The sequence below is a fragment of the Salvelinus alpinus genome, chromosome 11 (genome assembly GCF_045679555.1).
Source record: "Salvelinus alpinus chromosome 11, SLU_Salpinus.1, whole genome shotgun sequence".
Taxonomy (NCBI): domain Eukaryota; kingdom Metazoa; phylum Chordata; class Actinopteri; order Salmoniformes; family Salmonidae; genus Salvelinus; species Salvelinus alpinus.
In genome coordinates, this window is record NC_092096.1 from 47,293,988 (window position 1) to 47,314,345 (window position 20,358).

The 20,358-nt window shown below is 42.6% G+C and overlaps 1 protein-coding gene across 1 annotated transcript in view; it reads left to right on the top strand.

Annotated features, from left to right (window-relative positions):
* LOC139534265 (protein O-GlcNAcase) overlaps positions 1-20,358 on the top strand; it is a 57,178-nt gene that overhangs the window by 3,060 nt on the left and 33,760 nt on the right. The window contains exons 2-6 of the mRNA XM_071333288.1: positions 3,448-3,499; positions 4,010-4,107; positions 4,282-4,412; positions 4,504-4,675; positions 6,698-6,796. Of these exons, the coding sequence (XP_071189389.1) occupies positions 3,448-3,499; positions 4,010-4,107; positions 4,282-4,412; positions 4,504-4,675; positions 6,698-6,796 (552 nt within the window). The remainder of the gene's footprint in view (positions 1-3,447; positions 3,500-4,009; positions 4,108-4,281; positions 4,413-4,503; positions 4,676-6,697; positions 6,797-20,358) is intronic.

Consider the following 20,358-nt stretch of genomic DNA (forward strand, 5'->3'; position numbering starts at 1 on the left):
AAAGCACTTTTTAAAGAACAATCAGGCATCCTCTACTGACGGAATGAGGGCAATATCCTTCCAGGATACCCGGGCCAGGTCGATTAGAAAGGCCTGCTCGCTGAAGTGATTTAGGGAGCGTTTGACAGTGATGAGGGGTGGTTGTTTGACCGCAGACCCATTACGGACATCCTTGTTGAAGACAGCAGAGGTGTATTTTGAGCGCAGGTTGGTTAGGATGATATCTATGAGGGTGCCCGTGTTTACGGATTTGGGGTTGTACCTGGTAGGTTCATTGATCATTTGTGTGAGATTGAGGGCATCAAGCTTAGATTGTAGGATGGCCGGGGTGTTAAGCATGTCCCAGTTTAGGCAACCAAACAGCACAAGCTCTGAAGATAGATTGGGGGGGGGGGGGCAATCAATTCACATATGGTGTCCAGGGCACAGCTGGGGGCAGAAGATGGTCTATAGCAAGCTGCAACGGTGAGAGACTTGTTTCTGGAAAGTGGATTTTTAAAAGTAGAAGCTCAAATTGTTTGGGAACAGACCTGGATGATAAGACAGAACTCTGCAGGCTATCTCTGCAGTAGATTGCAACTCCGCCGCCTTTGGCAGTTCTATCTTGTCGGAAAATGTTATAGTTAAGGATGGAAATTTCAGGGTTTTTGGTGGCCTTCCTAAGCCAGGATTCAGACACGGCTAGGACATCCGTGTTGGCAGAGTGTGCTAAAGCAGTGAATACACTCTTAAAGGTGCTGCATGGTCAATCCGCCATCTGCATTGTCCTTGCAGCATTTACTGTGATCTGGCCTCTGCAGAAGTCAGGGCATTCCTACTTCTTTCGCTTCGCAGAGCAGCGCATGGCTGTTGTGAAGAAACTTCTCAAGGAAGTGAGTTTGTGTTTATACAGGTCTTCCCGCCCTCACCTACCATCAACCAATCATGTTCATGCTGAGCTATACGGCGCCCTCAGCATTGTTACAATATTTGAGAGGCGCACAGCAATGCGTTACTGAGCTTAATTTGGCCTCTGCATGCCTCCGGAGGCTCCGCAATTGCGTCACACCATCCATATGGCGCCTCCGACCACAATTTTGGATCAAGCATAAATTGGCTCTTATAATCACACTACCCAGCTAGCACATTTGGTTATTTTGAAGATATATGAAGGTATGTTTTTGGTTTCACATTGGTTGTGAGAACGAAGTCATACATTTCCTGACCGGTAAAACGTAACTTTTTAAAAATGTTACGAGAACAGAAGTGAAAATTTTGTCTGTTCTGGAAACGTTTATTTTTAGGTTGCAGGGAGGTTCTGAGACCGTTTTACTCCGGTTCCTTATGTTTTCCTGGGAGGTTTTATTAACGCTCTGACTACAGAAAATATAGGTTACTTTTAATGCTTTCTTAACATTAACTGAATGTTTCAGTAAGACTTTTAGCATGTTACTATCTTAATATCGATTAACTTTTTTAAACTCCAAGCACAGATGGGAAACATTATTCATTCGAACACATGTCTTTTTTATTTTGACACGGCATCAGTGAGATTCGAGCCCCTGATCTTCTGTTCAATATCCATGGAATTAGTCCACTGCGCCACCAGGTTTTCATGCATACAAAGCTGTTAATTTTAGTCTATTCACAGACCCCATTTCAAAGAAACAAGCACTCCTTAAGATCAGGTATGGCTAAATAGTGGGCGTGGCCAACACAGATGAACACACTTATGGCCTAAACTCACCATAGGCGAGCGTGCAAGTGATTTTATTTTAGAATACATTGTTTTGAATTATAATGACCCAACCGAAGCTGGGCGGAGGGTTGTCCGCTTTTACCTATCGTTCAATTAGAACATGTTTCTATTTTTGCATTTTAATGCTGGTGCTGTAGTCACACAAAATAATCTAAATGTTGTCATATTTATTTTTATTTCTAGCTCATTTGAATTGGAAGAGGTAGCTATGGGTTGAGGCTTTACATACATGCTAAAATGAACCAATTCATCCACTTATGGAAACACAACATCGCTATCAGCAAAAATGATTGGAGATATGGACTATCCTGCTAGCAAAAAGTTACTGCTCCGCCTGGCTGGTCCTTTCCACCTGCCTCACTCTGCTTGCTCCGCTCGCCCGCTTCTTGTGAGTTTTTCATTTGAACAAGACAGAGGATAGAGAGAGTTTTGTTGACGCTGAGAACGGAATGTATACGTCAGTCTTAGAATGTTCATGGAATGTTTTCTTCATGTTATTAGAAGGTAATTTAGAGCTTGTTGATGTAATGTGTACAATTAAAAAAAAAAAAATTATTCACAGAATATTAAAGAGAACCATACATTCTGAGAACATCGATCAAGTCACACTTTTTTTTTTTTTTTTACGTTCCCAGAATCTAATATAAATGTGACATTAAATAAGAACCACATGGGAACTTGTGGAAGTACTGAAATTCCCACGAAGAATGTTGTTTCTTAATGTTCTCTGAACAATTTGAGAACATGACCTTAATAAGAACCATGACGAACGAGTAGGAACCTTTTATCATGAAGTACTGAAATTCCCAGAGAAGAACGTTGTTTCTTAACATTCTCTGAACTATTTGAGAACATTCCCAATGTCAAACCAGTTGGAGAACGTTCTTAGAACATTACCAACATAGAAATGAAATGTATCCATACTTGAACTTTTAGGAAACGTTCTGTTAAAGTAATGAGATACCAAAACTGTCAAACTCCGCCTCTTTCTCAATTTTGAAACAGAAATGGGTGTGCCTTTGGTGGTTTATGTGACGACGATAAGTTACTCCCACTCGCCAGAAAAAGCAACTGTATTAGTTGACACCGGAGGTTCTCAGAATGTTATGTGCTAGCTTGCTATGGACAATGGTGATGCTCCCATTTCTATATGAACAATTGTATGGCATGCTCTGTGCTGTATTTGCAGATGAGGGGTTGCCTCATAGGCAGGAATTTGTTAGTGTGGTGGAACTGGCCTGAACGCTGTGTTCACCATTCCATTTCACTTCACCAGTCTGGCATTCCTCCTCATTGAAACGGTCTGTAATGAGGGACACTATTCAAAACTAACTTATCTGCGATCGGATCACCTTTAACCAATCACAGGATGAATAACCTAATTCAAAGCACAGTGATTGGCCATGTGGGATTTTGTCCTAAACCCATTGTTTCTGAGGATGCTGATTGGACCGGTCATTTTCTAACTTATTCCAAACCCCCATCTATTGGAGAAAGGCCAGACAGATACGTCAAGTGAAATAGAATGGTGAATGCAGCGATCAGGGTGGTTCCACCAGGGTAAGAATCTATATGGCCACTTCACCAATGCGTGTCCGTGAACAAATACTGTGCATGTACTAATATGAATATAGGTCTGAATGGCAAAACTGCTTAATTGTACACTAGCATTAATTTCTCTCTCTTTCGTGTGCTTGTCTGTGTCTCAGGGTTCTATGGGAGGCCCTGGTCTATGGAGCAGAGGAAGGTCCTTTTCCAGTGGTGAGTACTTGATGACAAACAGAAAGGTAACATACAGATAGATGTAGGATCTTAATTTGATCACCCTGTTGCAGGAGAACTTTCCTGCAATGCATGACATTTTAAACGTGCTGTGTACTAGAGGTTTAAAAAGGCTTCTGAAGATTGTAATGTCAGACTTTTATCAACCCATACAAAAATGTCAATTTTAATTTTATCCACATAATTAACATTTCCGGTTGCTGAAGGATTATTTTCCTTCTGTAGCAAACTGGCTCAAAGTAAGATCCTAAATCTGTATAGTTGACATAGGAGGACATGGAAAGGGATAAGGAGGGAGTGAGTATGATCCGCAGTTGAAACAAAAACAAAGCGGTGGTTGACTTTGTTTTGGTAAAAAGCTGAGGGATGGGCCTGGAGAAATGTATCAACTCTCAAATGTATAGACGGAGCTATTGGTGCAAGGACTTGACCGTAACTGACACTGGATCAATATCACTGTAAAGGACTCTTTCCCTTTCTCTCTGTTAGGATGCAGAGGTGGGAGTTGAACACCTATCTGTACGGTCCTAAAGATGATCTGAAACACAGACTACTCTGGAGAGAGGTCTACTCCCCTGAAGAGGAGGGTAAGGGAATTCCCCATCCCTCACTCATCCATCTCTTCATCCCTTCATTTATTTGTTTACATCTCTCTTTTAGTCCACCTTCCCACCCCTCCATCTCCCCATACCCTCATCTCACCTTCTCTCCTCACTCTGTCCTTTTCCCTCCATCTCTCAATCCTCGCTCCTCTCTTGCAGGTCAGTTGCGTACTTTGATAGTAGAGTCAGAGAAGAGAGGTCTGAGGTTTGTGTACTCTCTCTCTCCTGGTCAAGACATTGTCTTCTCTTCTTCCTGCGACCTCTCCCTGCTTAAACGCAAGCTACGACAGGTACATACACGCACCTACACACACTTGCATGCGCACACAGGCATGCGCACGCATACCTACACCCCTGCCTTACTATCTCTCCTCTCTGTAGGTGTCAAAGTTGGGTTGCCAGGCATTTGCGATCCTTTTTGATGACATCGACCACTCCCTGTGTCAGGCTGACAGTCAAGCCTTCTCCTCATTCGCTCACGCCCAGGTTTCAGTTGCCAATGAGATCTACCGATTCCTGGGAGAGCCGCCCGTCTTCCTGTTTTGTCCAACAGGTGTGTAGTTGAGATGTGTGTAGTATCCTCTCTCACTTTCACTTTCTCACACAAACAAACAAACAAACAAACAAACAAACAAACAAAAGTTCCAAAGGAACTGCGGGGATTCCCGCAGGAGGCCTTTTGGTAAATTGTAAATGACAGCCTACCGTTCAAAAGTGTCAGCAGAAAGGTTAACATCAGTATTCCAAACACTCTTTCTTAACCATGTCTCAGTAATGAACAACACATCTGAATTGGAGCTGTGAACCCACACTTTCAAATGATCCATTTTAGGTAATACGCTTCTAGTGTTAACGTGCAGAAAACCCAGTATTTTACGAGAGAAGAAATCAGTGAAGCAGATATCAGAGCACAAGTCAGAATTGGGCCTAGCAACAGTAGATGATGTACATGCACATTTACAGATATTATCAACAGTAATACAATCAAGGCACGGCATAGGACAGGGAGAGCTCTGCATTGCTGATTTATGACATCTGAATGTGCACTAGATGGCAACAAGATCATATTGTACAGCAATTTCATCAGGTAACATGAATACAAAGCCAGCGAGAGGTGGTTAGAATAGGATGGGAGGCTGAAAGTCATGAACGAGTCATAAGTCATTTCTGGAGGCTGATTTCTTATAGAAAATGCCAGTGGATGGTCTTTGAACAGCGGGAGGGGGCTTCAAAGACTCCTGCCACTTGTTGGGCCCAAAGGCCTTAACACCTCTTACTTCAAACCTCAGTGCTATTTGAAGTTGTATCTGGTCTGTCCTAGCAAGCCTGGCAGCCTTAACTCAGCATCCCATCCCCATAAAGTAAAATATATAATTGTAATGTACTTTTTTTTTTTTTTTTTTTCTTGGCTTTCAAAATAGCATCAGACCAAACATTACTCACTCAGTTCCAGGTTGGATGGTGTCCTCGGGTCTCTGCTGTTTGTTTGCTAGAACAAGCTTGGAAAAAGGAAACCTTGGTAGCAGTAATCCCTCTGGGTAATTTTGGCCAAAATTAGGTTGTAGGTTTGGTGTTTTGATCTGGAGCGAAGGCCATGCTGTGGAGGGTAGCATCCTAAATATGTCCCTGCCTAAGAATCCAAGTTTATCTAACTCCAAATCTCTTTGTATTCCTTCTCGCATCTATGCACTTTTCTCCTCTTACCTTTTACCTTCACTTTTAGACTTCAATGCACAACTCATTAGCTATATGTGACCAGGCAAAAAAAACTTTCCAAGCCAAACCGTATCATAACCGCTACACACAGCCTACATCATTGTCACCACATTAGCTGAAGTAACATCATAGTCAACATAGCTAATAGAACTAACACGTTAGTAAAACCGCTATAATCATGCAGTAACGTTACTGTACAGTCAGTAAGCAGTTTAGCACTTACACCGGCGGGCCCCGTGGCAATAAGTTATTAAAACCAAAAGGTTACCTTGACTTGGAAGGGTTCCAGTGTTGTGTTGGATAGTCATAGCCAGCTAGCTAACATAGTATCCCTCTGTTTGATCAGGGTGTTTGAGTAGGCTAAACTAGCTTGCTGCATTTGCTAGCTAAGTAAGTGAAACTGAACGTGAAAAAAATGACAATCTCTTGCTTTTCCTTCATTTTGAAAGAAATTATTCTTTCAGTACTAGATTCATTCTCTGAACCTTTGATTGGATGGACAACATCTCAGTTCATGTTGCAAGAGCTCTGATAGGTTGGAGGATGTCCTCGGGAAGTTATCATAATTACTATGGAAGTCTATGGAAGTGGGTAAGAACCATGAGCCTCCTAGGTTTTGTATTGAAGTCAATGTACCCAGAGGAGGATACACCATGGTGCTACCCTACAGAGTGCTGTTGAGGCTACTGTAGACTTTCATTGCAAAACATAGTGTTTTAATCAATTATTTGCTGACATCCTCTGAGGAGTCTCCACTGCTTCTCTTCTAATTAAGTAATTGCATACTGATATTATGTTACTCTCCTCTTTCCCTCGCTCACCCTCCCTCCTTCCTTTCTCTCTCTACTCCTCTCTCTAGAGTACTGTGGATCTCTATGTTCTCCCAGTGTATCTAAGTCTCCATATTTGATGACTGTTGGAGAGGACCTGCTGCCTAACATCTCTATCATATGGACCGGTGAGACAGACAGGCTTTCTATTCTTTAGATTTAAAAAAAAATATTAAATTCTGTAAATTACAATGATATGGCAATTACAATGATACCTTCCCTCTCTCGCTATCCCTCCCTCTATGGTCAGATGACATGAAAAAGGGCTTTGGCCATGCACACCAGTGGTGGGTTTGGTGTTGAAAAACAGAAGCATATGCAGAAAAGTACCTCATACCTATGGTAAAATATGGTGGTGGATCTTTGATATTATGGGGCTATTTTGCTTCCACTGGTCCTGGGGCGCTTGTTAAGGTCAACGGTGTCATTAACTTTACCAAGTAGCAGGACATTTTAGCCCAAAAACCTGGTTTCCTCTGGCATGTGGCTGGCACTTGGCTGCAGTTGTATCTTCCAGCAAGACAATAACCCCAAGCATTAATCAAAATCCGCAAAGAAATTGTTAATTGACCACTCAGTCTCCAGACATGAACCCCATTGAAACCCTGTGTTTTGAATTGCATAAGAGCAGACAAAGGATATCAAGGATCTGGAAAGAATCTGTATGGAGGAATAGTCTAAGATCCCTCACAACGTGCTCTACACATTTTACAAAAAGCCACAGGATCAGTGGAAGCAAAAAGGCTGCATAACATAAAAGATCCTCCACCATATTTTACAGTAAAAATGGGCTTCCTCTTTACTTATGCATCCTTATTTCAACGCTAAACCCACCACTGGTGTGCGTGGCCAAAGAGCTCTATATTCATGTGATCTGACCATAGCACCGGTTAAAATCCAAGTGCCAATGCCATTTAGCAAACTCCAGTCGTGGGCAGGAAATAATCTTTATGGAGGAATGATCTAAAGGATCAGACATACCAAGGATACTGAATGCCGAGAGGAACTTAGATGTAGTCTTGTCACGATACCAGAATTTAGACTTGGATACCGATACCAGGATTAGTATCGTGATTCTTGTTACCATAACGATACTCGATACCAAAATGATACCGAAACGGTACCACTGCAAGAAGGCACATTAACCAAAGTCACAGAATGGCACTTGATCCAAACAGAAACTCAGCTACAGCTCTGTTCAATCGTTGGGCAGCTAATGAGTTCATTATCATTACATTTGACATTTTTTATGTCAACATTTATGCATTAATGAATCAATTATACAATGGTAAAAAAAAAGTCTGATTGTACAAATCTAACTATATAACAACATAATGGTAATAATTTATGATTTTCTTTAAATAAAAGCCTTTCGTGAACTAACACTCGCACTTGAATCTTTTCCTTCTTGCTAGCTCTGACTTTGCTGATAGCTACCTTATTGAGGAACAATTTACTTACTGTGGTAGGTGGTTGTCTCACCTAGCTGTCTTCAGATGAATGCACTAACTGGAAGTCGCTCTACATAAGTGTTTGCTACGTGACGTAAATGTAATGATAAATCTCTACTGATAAAGTGGGTAAATCAAGATGTAGCCTCGGCCTATTCACATGACTGCACACATGAGTGTGTGCATGCATTGCATTATTGAGCTTGTTTTGGCTGCATAGAAGTAGCTTATTTTATAAACGTGTGCGCTGTCTCTTTAACGAGGAATGACGTCATTACTGGGTAGTGAATTGTAGCCCAGGGTAGTGAGTTGATGATGGCTTCAGTTGTAAGCTAGCAGCAAAATCGCACCGGCGAGGAAGGATGACGTTTTACATGCTCCTAACCAACTGTGCTATTTTGTTCGTTTTTTTTTTGCGTTGTTTGTAACTTATTTTTTTACTTATTTTGTACATCATGTTGCTGCTACCGTCTCTTATGACCGAAAATAACTTCTGGACATCAGAACAGCGACTACTCACCTTGAACTGGAAGAAGCTTTTTTCTTTAACGAGTCCATGAGTCCGAGTCCATCTATATTATTTGTAGCCACCTATTTACCACCACAAACCGATACTAGCACTAAGACCCCACTCGACCAACTCTATAAGGCCATAAGCAAACAAGAAAATGCTCATCCAGAAGCGTCACTCCTAGTGGCCGGGGACTTTAATGTAGGCAAACTTAAATCCGTTTTACCTCATTTCTACCAGCATGTCACATGTGCAACCAGAGGAGAAAAACAAACTTGAGACCACCCTTACTCCACACACAGAGATGCATACAAAGCTCTCCCCCGCCCTCCATGGCAAATCTGACCGAAATGCTATCCTCCTGATTCCTGCTTACAAGCAAAAACTAAAGCAGGAGGTACCAGTGACTTGCTCAATACGGAAGTGGTCAGATGACGCGGATGCTATGCTACAGGACTGTTTTGCTAGCACAGACTGGAATATGTTCTGGGATTCATCCAATGGCATTGAGGAGTATACCATCTCAGTCACCGGCTTCATCAATAAGTGCATCGACGTCATCATCCCCACAATGACCGTACATACATATCCCAACCAGAAACCATGGATTACAGGCAACATCCGCATCGAGCTAAAGGCTAGAGCTGCCTCTTTCAAGGAGCGGGACACTAATCCAGACGCTTATAAGAAATATTGCTGTGCCCTCAGACGAACCATCAAACAAACAAAGCGTCAATACAGGATTAAAATTGAATCCTACTACACTGGCTCTGACGCTCGTCGGATGTAGCAGGGCTATTACGGATTACAAAGGGAAACCCAGCCACAAGCTGCCCAGGGACGCAAGCCTACCAGACGAGCTAAATGCCTTTTTACGCTCGCTTCGAGGCAAGCACCACTGAAGCATGCACGAGAGCACCAGCTGTTCTGGACGACTGTGTGATAACGCTTTCTGTATCCGAGGTGAGCAAGACCTTTAAACAGGTCAACATTCACAAAGCCAGACGGATTACCAAGACGTGTACTCAAAGCATGCGAGGACCAACTGGCAAGTGTCTTCACTGTCATTTTCAACCTCTCCCTGACCGAGTCTGTAATACCGACATGTTTCAAGCAGACCACCATAGTCCCTGTGCCTAAGGAAGCGAAGGTAACCTGCCTAAATGATTACAGCCCCGTAGCACTCACATCAGTAGCCATGAAGGGCTTTGAAAGGCTGGTCATGGCTCACATCAGCAGTAACCTCCCGGATACCCTAGACCCACTCCAATTCGCATGCTGCCCCTACAGAACCACAGATAACACAATCTCTATTGCATTCCACACTGTCCTTGCCTTGGACAAAAGGAACACCTATGTGAGAATGCTGTTCATTGACTACAGCTCAGCTTTCAACACCATAGTGCCCTCCCAGCTCATCACTAAGCTAAGGACCCTGGGACTGAACACCTCCCTCGGGAACAGGATCCTGTAATTCCTAATGCGACGCCCCCATGTTGTGAGTGTAGGCAACAATACATTCACCACGCTGACCTTCGATACTTAGTCCACTCCTGTACTTCCTGTTCACCCATCACTGCGTGGCCGAGCATGACTCCAACACCATCATTAAGTTTGCCGAATACACGACGATGCTAGGCCTGATCACCGACTACGATGGACAGCCTATAGGGAGGAGGCCTGGCAGTGTGGTGCCAAAAAAACAACCTCACCCTCAACGTCAGCAAGACAAAGGAGCGGATCATGGACTACAGGTAACGGAGGCCCGGGCACACCCCAATCTACATTGACGGAGCTGAAGTTGAGCGGGTTGAGAGCTTCAAGATCTTCGGTGTCCACATAACTAAGGATCTATCATGTTCCATACACACCAACACAGTTGTGAAGAGGTCATGGCAATTCCTCTTCCCCCAAATGAGGCTAAAAATATTTGTCATGGGCCCTCATATCCTCAAAGTTCTACAACTGCACAATTGAAAGCATCTTGACTGGATGCTTCACCGCTTGGTATGGCAACCGCTTGACGTCCGACTTCAAGGCGCTACAGAGGGTAGTGCGTACTGGGCCGAGCTCCCTGCCCTTCAGGACCTCTATACAAAGGCTGTGTCAGAGGAAGGCCATAAAAATTGTCAGACTCCAGCCACCCAAGTCATAGACTGTTCTCTTTGCTACCACACAGCAAGTGGTACTGATGCACAAAGTCTGGAAACAACAGGACTCTGAAAAGCTTCTACCCCCAAGTCATAAGCCTGCTAAATATTTGGTCTGTAGCTATTTGGTTAACTATTTAACTGTCTGCATTAACCCTTTTTTTAAACTTTTTTGACTCATCACAAACAGTTGAAGTCGGAAGTTTACATACACTTAAATTGGAGTCATTAAAACTTGTTTTTCAACCACTCCACAAATTTCTTGTTAACAAACTATAGTTTTGGCAAGTCGGTTAGGACATCTACTTTGTGCATGACACAAGTAATTTTTCCAACAATTGTTTACAGACAGATTATTTCACTTATAATTCACTGTATCACAATTCCAGTGGGTCAGAAGTTTACATGCACTAAGCTGACTGTGCCTTTAAACAGCTTGTAAAATTCCAGAACATGGTGTCATGGCTTTAGAAGCTTCTGATAGGCTAATTGACATCATTTGAGTCAATTGGAGGTGTACCTGTGGATGTATTTCAAGGCCTACCTTCAAACTCAGTGCCTCTTTGCTTGACATCATGGGAAAATCAAAAGAAATCAGCCAAGACCTCAGAAAAAAATTGTAGACCTCCACAAGTCTGGTTCATCATTGGGAGCTATTTCCAAATGCCTGAAGGTACCACGTTCATCTTTACAAACAATAGTACGCAAGTATAAACACCATGGGACCACGCAGCCGTCATACTGCTCAGGAGGGAGACGCGTTCTGTCTCCTAGAGATGAACGTACTTTGGTTCAAAAAGTAAATCAATCCCAGAACAGCAGCAAAGGACTTTGTGAAGATGCTGGAGGAAACAGGTACAAAGTATCTATGTCCACAGTAAAACAAGTCCGTTATCAACATAACCTGAAAGGCCGCTCAGCAAGGAAGAAGCCACTGCTCCAAAACTGCCATAAAAAAGCCAGACTACGGTTTGCAACTGCACATGAGGACAAAGATTGTACTTTTTGGAGAAATGTCCTCTGGTCTGATGAAACAAAAATAGAACTGTTTGGCCATAATGCCCATCGTTATGTTTAGATGATAAAGGGGAGGCTTGCAAGCCGAAGAACACCATCCCAACCGTGAAGCACGGGGGTGGCAGCATCATGTTGTGGGGGTGCTATGCTGCAGGAGGGACTGGTGCACTTCCCAAAATAGATGGCATCATGAGGGAGGAAAATTATGTGGATATATTGAAGCAACATCTCAAGACATCAGTCAGGAAGTTAAAGCTTGGTCGCAAATGGGTCTTCCAAATGGACAATGACCCCAAGCATACTTCCAAAGTTGTGGCAAATGGCTTAAGGACAACAAAGTCAAGGTATTGGAGTGGCCATCACAAAGCCCTGACCTCAATCCTATAGAATATTTGTGGGCAGAACTGAAAAAGTGTTTGCTAGCAGGGAGGCCTACAAACCTGACTCAGTTACCCCAGCTCTGTCAGGAGGAATGGGACAAAATTCACCCAACTTATTGTGGGAAGCTTGTGGAAGGCCACCCAACTTGTTTGACCCAAGTTAAACAATTTAAAGGCAATGCTACCAAATACTAATTGAGTGTATGTAAACTTCTGACCAACTGGGAATGTGATGATAGAAATAAAAGCTGAAATAAATAATTCTCTCTACTATTATTCTGACATTTCACATTCTTAAAATAAAGTGGTGATGCTAACTGACCTAAGACAGGGAATTGTTACTAGGATTAAATGTCAGGAATTGTGAAAAACTGAGTTTAAATGTATTTGGCCAGGGTGTATATAAACTTCTGACTTCAACTGTATATGATTGTGTGTATAGACAGAATGTACAGCATATGAATAGAAAAGGTGTGTACAGTGGTAGTTGTCTAGGATGAGCCTTGACTAGAATACAGAATATACATATAAAGTGGGTTAAACAGTATATAAACATTACTGAAGATACCAGTGTTCAATGATTATGTAGTGTACATGTTTTTCAGTCTCTTGTTCCCAGCTTTGATGCACCTGTACTGTCTCCGCTTTCTAGATGGTAGCAGGGTGAACAGGCCGTGGCTCGGGTGACAGGTCCTTGATCATCTTCTTGGCCTTCCTGTGACACCGGGTGCTGTAGATGTCCTGGAGGGCAGGCAGTGTACCCCTGGTGATTCTTTGGGCTGACCGCACCACCCTGTGTACCAGGCGGTGATACAGCCTGACAGAATGCTCTCAATGGTGGATAAGTAGAACTTTTTGAGGGTCTTAGGGGTCAAGCCAAATTTCTTAAGCCTCTTGAGGTTGAAGAGACACTGTTGCACCTTCTTCACCACAATGTGTGGATGGACCATTTCAGGTTGTCTGTGATGTGCACACCAAGGAACTTGAACTGTTTCACCTCTCCACTGCGGCCTCATCAATGTGGGTGGAGCGTGCTCTCTCTGCTCTCTCCTGAGGTCCACAATCAGTTATTTCGTTTTGTTGACGTTGAAGGGGAGGTTATTTTCCTGGCACCGTTCTGCCAGGGCCCTCACCTCCTCCCTGTAGGCTGTCTCATCGTTTTTCGTAATCAGGCCTACCACTTTTGTGTCGTCTGCAAACTTGATGATTGAGTTGGAGACGTGCGTTGCCATACATTCATGGGTGAACAGGGAGTACAGGGGGGCTGACTATGCATCATTGTGGGGCCCCTATGTTGAGGATCAGACCCACCTCAAATTGTAGTGGGTCTGGGCTAGGGTGGCAATGATTTGATCCTTAACTAGTCTCTCAAAGCACTTCCGTTGTCTTTGCTTTCTTGGGTACAGGAATAGTGGTGTACAACGAAGCAAGTGAGGAAAACAGACTAGGATAGGGAGAGATTGAATATGTCCATTAACCAAAAATACTGAATATGTCCATAAACACTCCAGTGACTTGCTGTGGGGGCAACCAACACTATTTTAAAAGAGTCAGGATTCATCCTAAATGAAGGGGTTCCCAGATTTTAACATCAACATAGCGAACTGCTCAAGAGACTAACTGTCTGGGTTTGGTAGCGCTCCAGTCCTCCCTGTCATAATAAGCAGCAGAGGACATGGAAATCATATTATATCCTGGAGAATTGGAACTGCAGTAAATGTAAGTAACCTAATCTATGTTATTTTAACTGTGAGCTCAAAGGGTATTGTCAGCAATAATCATATGCCCATAGAATTTAATTCCACTGTTTGCACTGAAACGATCTACCTTAGGAAGAGGTCCAATGTGAGCAGCCCACTCAGTACCATTGGCTCAAATGTAAATGTCACTGACGTGTCGTGGAAATTCAGGACCGAAAAAGATTTGGTCATTTCTTCAAACAATCATCTTTATTTAATATCGATTTAATTATTGCAATAATGAGGCTGGTCGACCCACCCCACCTCCCACCCTTGAGTGTTGGACCGAGTAACCAAACCTTTACACAAATGTAGAGTACTATATATAGCTGACACTAACAATGCTCAGTCATGGTTGGTTCAACCCCCCTCATGCAGACCAAGGAGCATCATAAGCCACTCTGGGTTCATCATGTTGTTATCTGCACGTGGGTTGTCTTAACCCCACCCTGGTTTAGTTTCCCAGATGCAAGGATAATTTAGAGACAATGAGGAATTGTTCTAAACTCCTGGCTATCTCGGTTACACCCACCACATCTTGTCTATGTAATGCAGTCTTTAACTCATTTGTCAGCTCAAGCCATCTCTTGTGACCATACGCCCAGATTAGGTGCAGGGAACTAGAGTGGAGACCATAAAAACACAGACACTAGCATGCTGACTACACCGCTCGCATCGCGTGCGCTGCAAAATACATTTAGACTTACATGTTATTCAATTATTGCACCCACGAGCGTCTGCGTTGCCTGAGGGCTAAAATAGAAGTCAGTTCTATTTTTGACGCTGATCGCGCTGCAAGTCCTGCCTCTCCCATCTCCTCATTTGTTTATTGAAGCAGATACCCACGTGCCATCTCCTCATTGGTTATACCCACGTGGGTGACTGAAAGACGAACGGAGGTTGGTGGTGGTAATAGACCTTTTATGAAAGTTAGTTGCCAATCGCCATAGAAGTCCAAAGAAGAAAAAGCCTGGAAGGAGGAGAGATGACTAGAAACGATTCGGTTGACCGTTTTATGTGTGGATTAATTGTCGGAGTAGAGGACCTTGTGCATTTCAGTTAAAATAACAACTCAACATTTATATCCCAGGACAAATTAGCTAGCAACAGCAAGCTAGCTAAATTGGACAAATTAGCTAGCAACTGCAAGCTAGCTAGCTAAATTGCCATAGATGTTTAATGCTACCTGTCACCAAATTAATATAATTGTTTCGGAGTTTGTTTTGGTATTTTAACCTGCGTGTCTTGATCGCGTTTGGTGTAGGGGGACAAAATCAATTTGCTTACGATGGCGCGCGGCCGGTTTGGGTACGGTGTAACAGGACAGAAATATCCTCCTATTTGTATTAATAGCTAATTATTAATATCAAACAAATCGGGTAATTTTTCTATCACACGTGTTTACCTTGGATCAGCCTCTCCGAATGGTACTAAAAACAAACAAGCAAACCAGAAATATACAAAATATTTCCCATATTAATACAGTGCATTCAAAGTATTCAGACCCCACAACTTTTTCAGCCTTATTCTAAATTGGATTCAATAAAAAAAAATCATCATCAATCTACACACAATACCCCATAATGACAAAGTAAATACAGTTAAAAATATATATATTTTGTCAATTTAGAAAAAATTAAAACAGAACCTTATTTACAGAGGTATTCAGACCCTTTGCTATGAGAGGGTATGCTTGTAATCGTTAAGGACTGGGGAGTTTTTCAGGATAAAAAATAAATGGAACTAAGTACAGGCAAAATCCTAGAGGAAGAACTGGTTCAGTCTGCTTTCCACTAGACACTAGGACAATAACCTAAAACACAAGGCCAAATATACACTGGAGTTGCATACCAAGAAGACGGTGAATGTTCCTGTGTGGCCGAGTTACAGTTTTGACTTAAATCTACTTAAAAATCTATGGCAAGACCTGAAAATGGTTGTCTAGCAATGGTTAAAAACTCATTTGACATAGCTTGAAGAATTTGAAAATAATAATTGGCAAATGTTGCACAAACCAAGTGTGGAAAGCTCTTTGAGATTTAACCAGAAAGAGTCACAGCTGTAATCGATGCCAAAGGTGCTTCTGCAAAGTATTGACTCAGGTGTGAATACTTATGTAAATTCGATTTCTGTATTTAATTTCTCATAAACGTGGCAACTTTTTTTTAAAATTTAATAAAACTCGTTTTTATTTATTTTTTTACCCAATTTTGTGATGTCCAATTGCAATCCTGTCTCATCGCTGCAACTCCCCAACAGGCTTGGGAGAGGCGAAGGTTGAGTCATGCATCCTCCAAAACATCACCCGCCAAACTGCGCTTCTTAACACCCGCCCACTTAACCCGGAAGCCAGCTGCACCAATGTGTCGGACGAAACATCATTCAACTGACGACCAAAGTCAGCCTGCAGGCGCCCGGCCCACCACAAGGAGTCGCTAGAGCACGATGAGCCAAGTAAAGCCCCCCCCCCGGCCAAACCCTCACTATGCCTATGGGACTCCCAGTCACTGCCAGTTGTGACACAGCCTGGGATCAAACCAGGGGTCTGTAGTGACGCCTCAAGCACTGCGATGCAATGACTTAGACCGCTGCACCACTCGGGAGGCCATATGCAAAAATGTCTAAACATGTTTTCATGTTGAAAAATGGCTGTAACACAACAAAATGTGGAAAAGGGGAAGGGATCTGAATACTTTCCGAATGCGCTGTAAGTCAAAGGGTATGAATAGTTTTTGATGGCATTGTAACTAAACAAAAAGAAGAAGAAAGTATTCTATGGAACAAAGAAATTATATAAAGAATGATAGTAAAAAGCTTTGGAGTACCTTAAATTAAATTCTAGGCAAATAAGCGAACTTGGCTCCGTCTTCCATTGAGGCAGACTTGTTCATAACAAAACCCTTTGATATTGCCAACCACTTGAATAACTTTATTTGTTGACAAGATTTGCGGACTTAAGCATGACATGCAAGCAAAAAAAGCTGAGCCTTCATATTCATGCAAAACGAACAAAATAATGATATACACGCACTGTAGTTTTGAGTTCTGCGAAGTTGGTGTGGAAGACTTGAAGAAATTGTTGTTATCTATAAATACTTACAAGCCACCTAGTACCGACAATCTGGATGGTACATTTCTGAAGTTGGTAGTGGAATACATTGCGACTCCTTTTTGCCACATCTTCAATTTAAGCCTAGAATATGGTGTGTGACCTCAGGCCTGGGGGAAGGCAAAGGTCATTGCGCTGCCCAAGAATAGCAAAGCACCCTTTAATAGTTCAAACAGCCAACCAAACAGCCTCTTGCCGGTGCTTGGAAAACTTTTTGAAAAAAGCTTCTCTATTGCAAATTCGGTTGAGTGGGGTGTACCGCAGGGTGGTTTTCTGTTTTTACTAATGACCCTCCACTGACCCGTGGCTATTGAGCAAGTTGAGGAGACTAAACTCCTGAGTGTAACCCTAGATAGCAAGCTACCATGGTCAAAACATATAGACTCAATGGTTGCTAAAATGGGAAGAGGTCTGTCCATGATAAGGCTTTGCTCTGCTTTCTTAACATCTAAATCAACCAGGCATGTCCTACAGGACCTAGTTTTGTCACACATGGACTACTGTCCAGTTGTGTGGTCATGTGAGGCAAAGAAGGACATAGTAAAATTGCCGTTGGTCCAGAACAGAGCATCACGTATTGCACTTAGATGTACACGGAGGGTGAATGTCAGTGGTATGCATGTCAATCTCTCCTGGCTCAAAGTTGAGGAGAGATTGACTGCATCACTATTGGTCTTGTGTGCGAGGTGTTGATAGGTTAAAGGTACCAAACTGTCTGTTCAAGCAGTTGGCACACAGTCCGGACACTCATCAGTACCACACAAGACATGCAGCCAGAGGTCTCTTCACAGTCCCCAGGTCCAGAACAGAGGCTGGGAAATGCACAGTATTAAATAGAGCCATGACTACATGGAACTCTCTGCCACCCCAGGTAACTCAAGCTAGCAATAAACCAGATTCAAAAAACAGATAAAAGAACACCTTATGGCACGACGGGGTCTGTGGAGAGACATTTTTATACATTTTGTTTTGCACTGTATTATATATTGTATTATGTATTTTATTTGTTGTGTTTTGTTTCCTGTTTGTACCCCGGGAAGAGTAATCGCTGCCTAAATATAAATACTAAGCAAGTGGGGACAACGGACTGGTATAGGGAGAGATTGAATATGTCCATAATCAAAAAAGATTGAATATGTTTGAACACTCCAGCCAGCCAGCTGGTCTGCACAAGCTTTGAGGACATGGCTTGGGATGCCGTCTGGGCCAGCAGCATTGCGAGGACTAACATGCTTAAATATCTTACTCACATTGGTCATGGAGAACGAGAGCTCACAGTCCTCATGAGCGGCAGTGGCCTGCGTTGGTGCCACTGTTTTCTTTGAAGTAGGCGTAGAAGGCGTTTAGCTTGTCCGGGACCAAGGGGATGATGTCTTCAATGTGACTGGCTTTCCCTTTATAATCTGTGATTGTCTGGAGTCCCTGCCACATACTTTTCATGTCTAAGTTGTTGAATTGCGACTACACTTTGTCCCTGTACTGTCATTTTGCCTGTTTGATTGCATTTGAGGGCATAGCTGGGCTGTTTGTACGTCCATGCTCCCAGTCACCTAGCTGTGGTTAAATGTGGTGGTTCGCGCTTTCAGTTTACTATTCCCAGAGGCAAACCGGAACATATCCCAGTCCGCGTGATCAAAACAATCTTGAAGCATAGATTCCAATTGGTCAGACCAACTTCAAACAGTCCTTACCATGGGTACCTGCTGTTTAACCCTTTGATGCGTACAATCACATATTTGTGATCATTGTTGAGTGGTCCCTGCAGCGTACGATCTCAAATAACGGGATTTGGAACAGTAGCAACAGAACGTATAACACAACAAACACGTCTAAACACCATTGTTGTTACCGTTTTTGACAAATCACAAAGCAAATCAAATGTTTTCACCTTACAGATCATCACATCAAATACAAGCCTGCTGCCTAGCCTAACCGTAGGGGGAGAAACGGTCATCCAATTCGGAATTCCAACTCGGGAACTCTGGCCTCTTTCTAGAGCTCCGACTTTCCGACCTGAAGATCATTGACGTCATGATTTTACCTAGTATTTTTTCCCGAGTTCACAGTTGTCTTGAAAGCACCATAAGTCAGACGAGTGAACTATCCCTTGTTATAACATCTTTGGTCTGACAGACGCTAACGTGACAAACACAATGCATTGTATGTCAACAAACATGGTGCCACACATATCCGGCAAATAGCTTAGCATTAGCTCATTCTAATCAGTACAACATTCAAGTATTTTGCACACGTCATATGTGTCCATTACAATCTATGCAAGAATCGGAATGCATGATTTGTCACCAAAACTAGAAAACGTCACCAAAACTAGAAAATGTTAATAAAACAGTAAATACATTATGATCCATATATACATATGGTGTGCTACAGCAGAAACGACAACACGATATACAGAAAATAAGCCACTTACTTTGATAGGAACGCACACATGTCCAAAGTCCAATTTGTAAGACAAAAAACTAAGAAGGCATTGCGGGCACCAGCCAGAAAATGTGCTGGGGGAAAATGTTTGTGCAAGGCCTGTTTTGACTAGAGATGCGTAATGTCTTCATACTTGATCTGGTGAAACACTGGCGAAGTGCTTGGGCTCACGTTGAAGAGAGAAGTTTGTCCGCTCAGTACTTATAGGAGGGGAGGAGGAAAAGGGAGGCATGGTCTAATTTGCCTTGTAGCCATCCCGGAAGCGGGTGTAGCAATGGTCAAGAGTGCTTGATGAGCGATTAGCACAGGAGATATTGATACAATTTTGGTAGCCTTTTTCCCCCTCAGATTTTCTTTATTAAAGTCTCCAGCTACAATAAATGCAGCCTCAGGATATACAGTTTTCAGTTAGAATTTACAGTGTAGTTCCTTGAGAGCCATCACTGTGTCTGCTTGAGGGGAAATATACAGGAACGATCATTCGTTTTTGAATGAAGCAGTTGTCGGTCCTAGCTAGCTATGTTGTGCTAACTGGCAAATGGCGATGCTAACATTAGCTAGCAAGCAAACTGGTTGTGTGCATTGTGCTGGATTTGCCACCCCATTCGTTTCATTTGAAGTGTGGCTTGCTAGCTAACTAATGAACTAGTGCACATTTATCAAACCTGACAAAAAAATCCTTCTTCAAGCACTAAAATCCTTAGCTAGATGTAAAGAATTGCTCTAGAAAAAATATATGTATTATGCAGATTTATTGTTTTAGTTTTAGCAATTGTACGGAGCACCGTCAGTGAAAGAAAAAAAACAGGCCAGGCTAATCCATTCCTTCGTTATTTTTCTTCCGTTCCCTTTTTTTCCTCAATATAAAAATGTATTCCCCCAATATAAAAA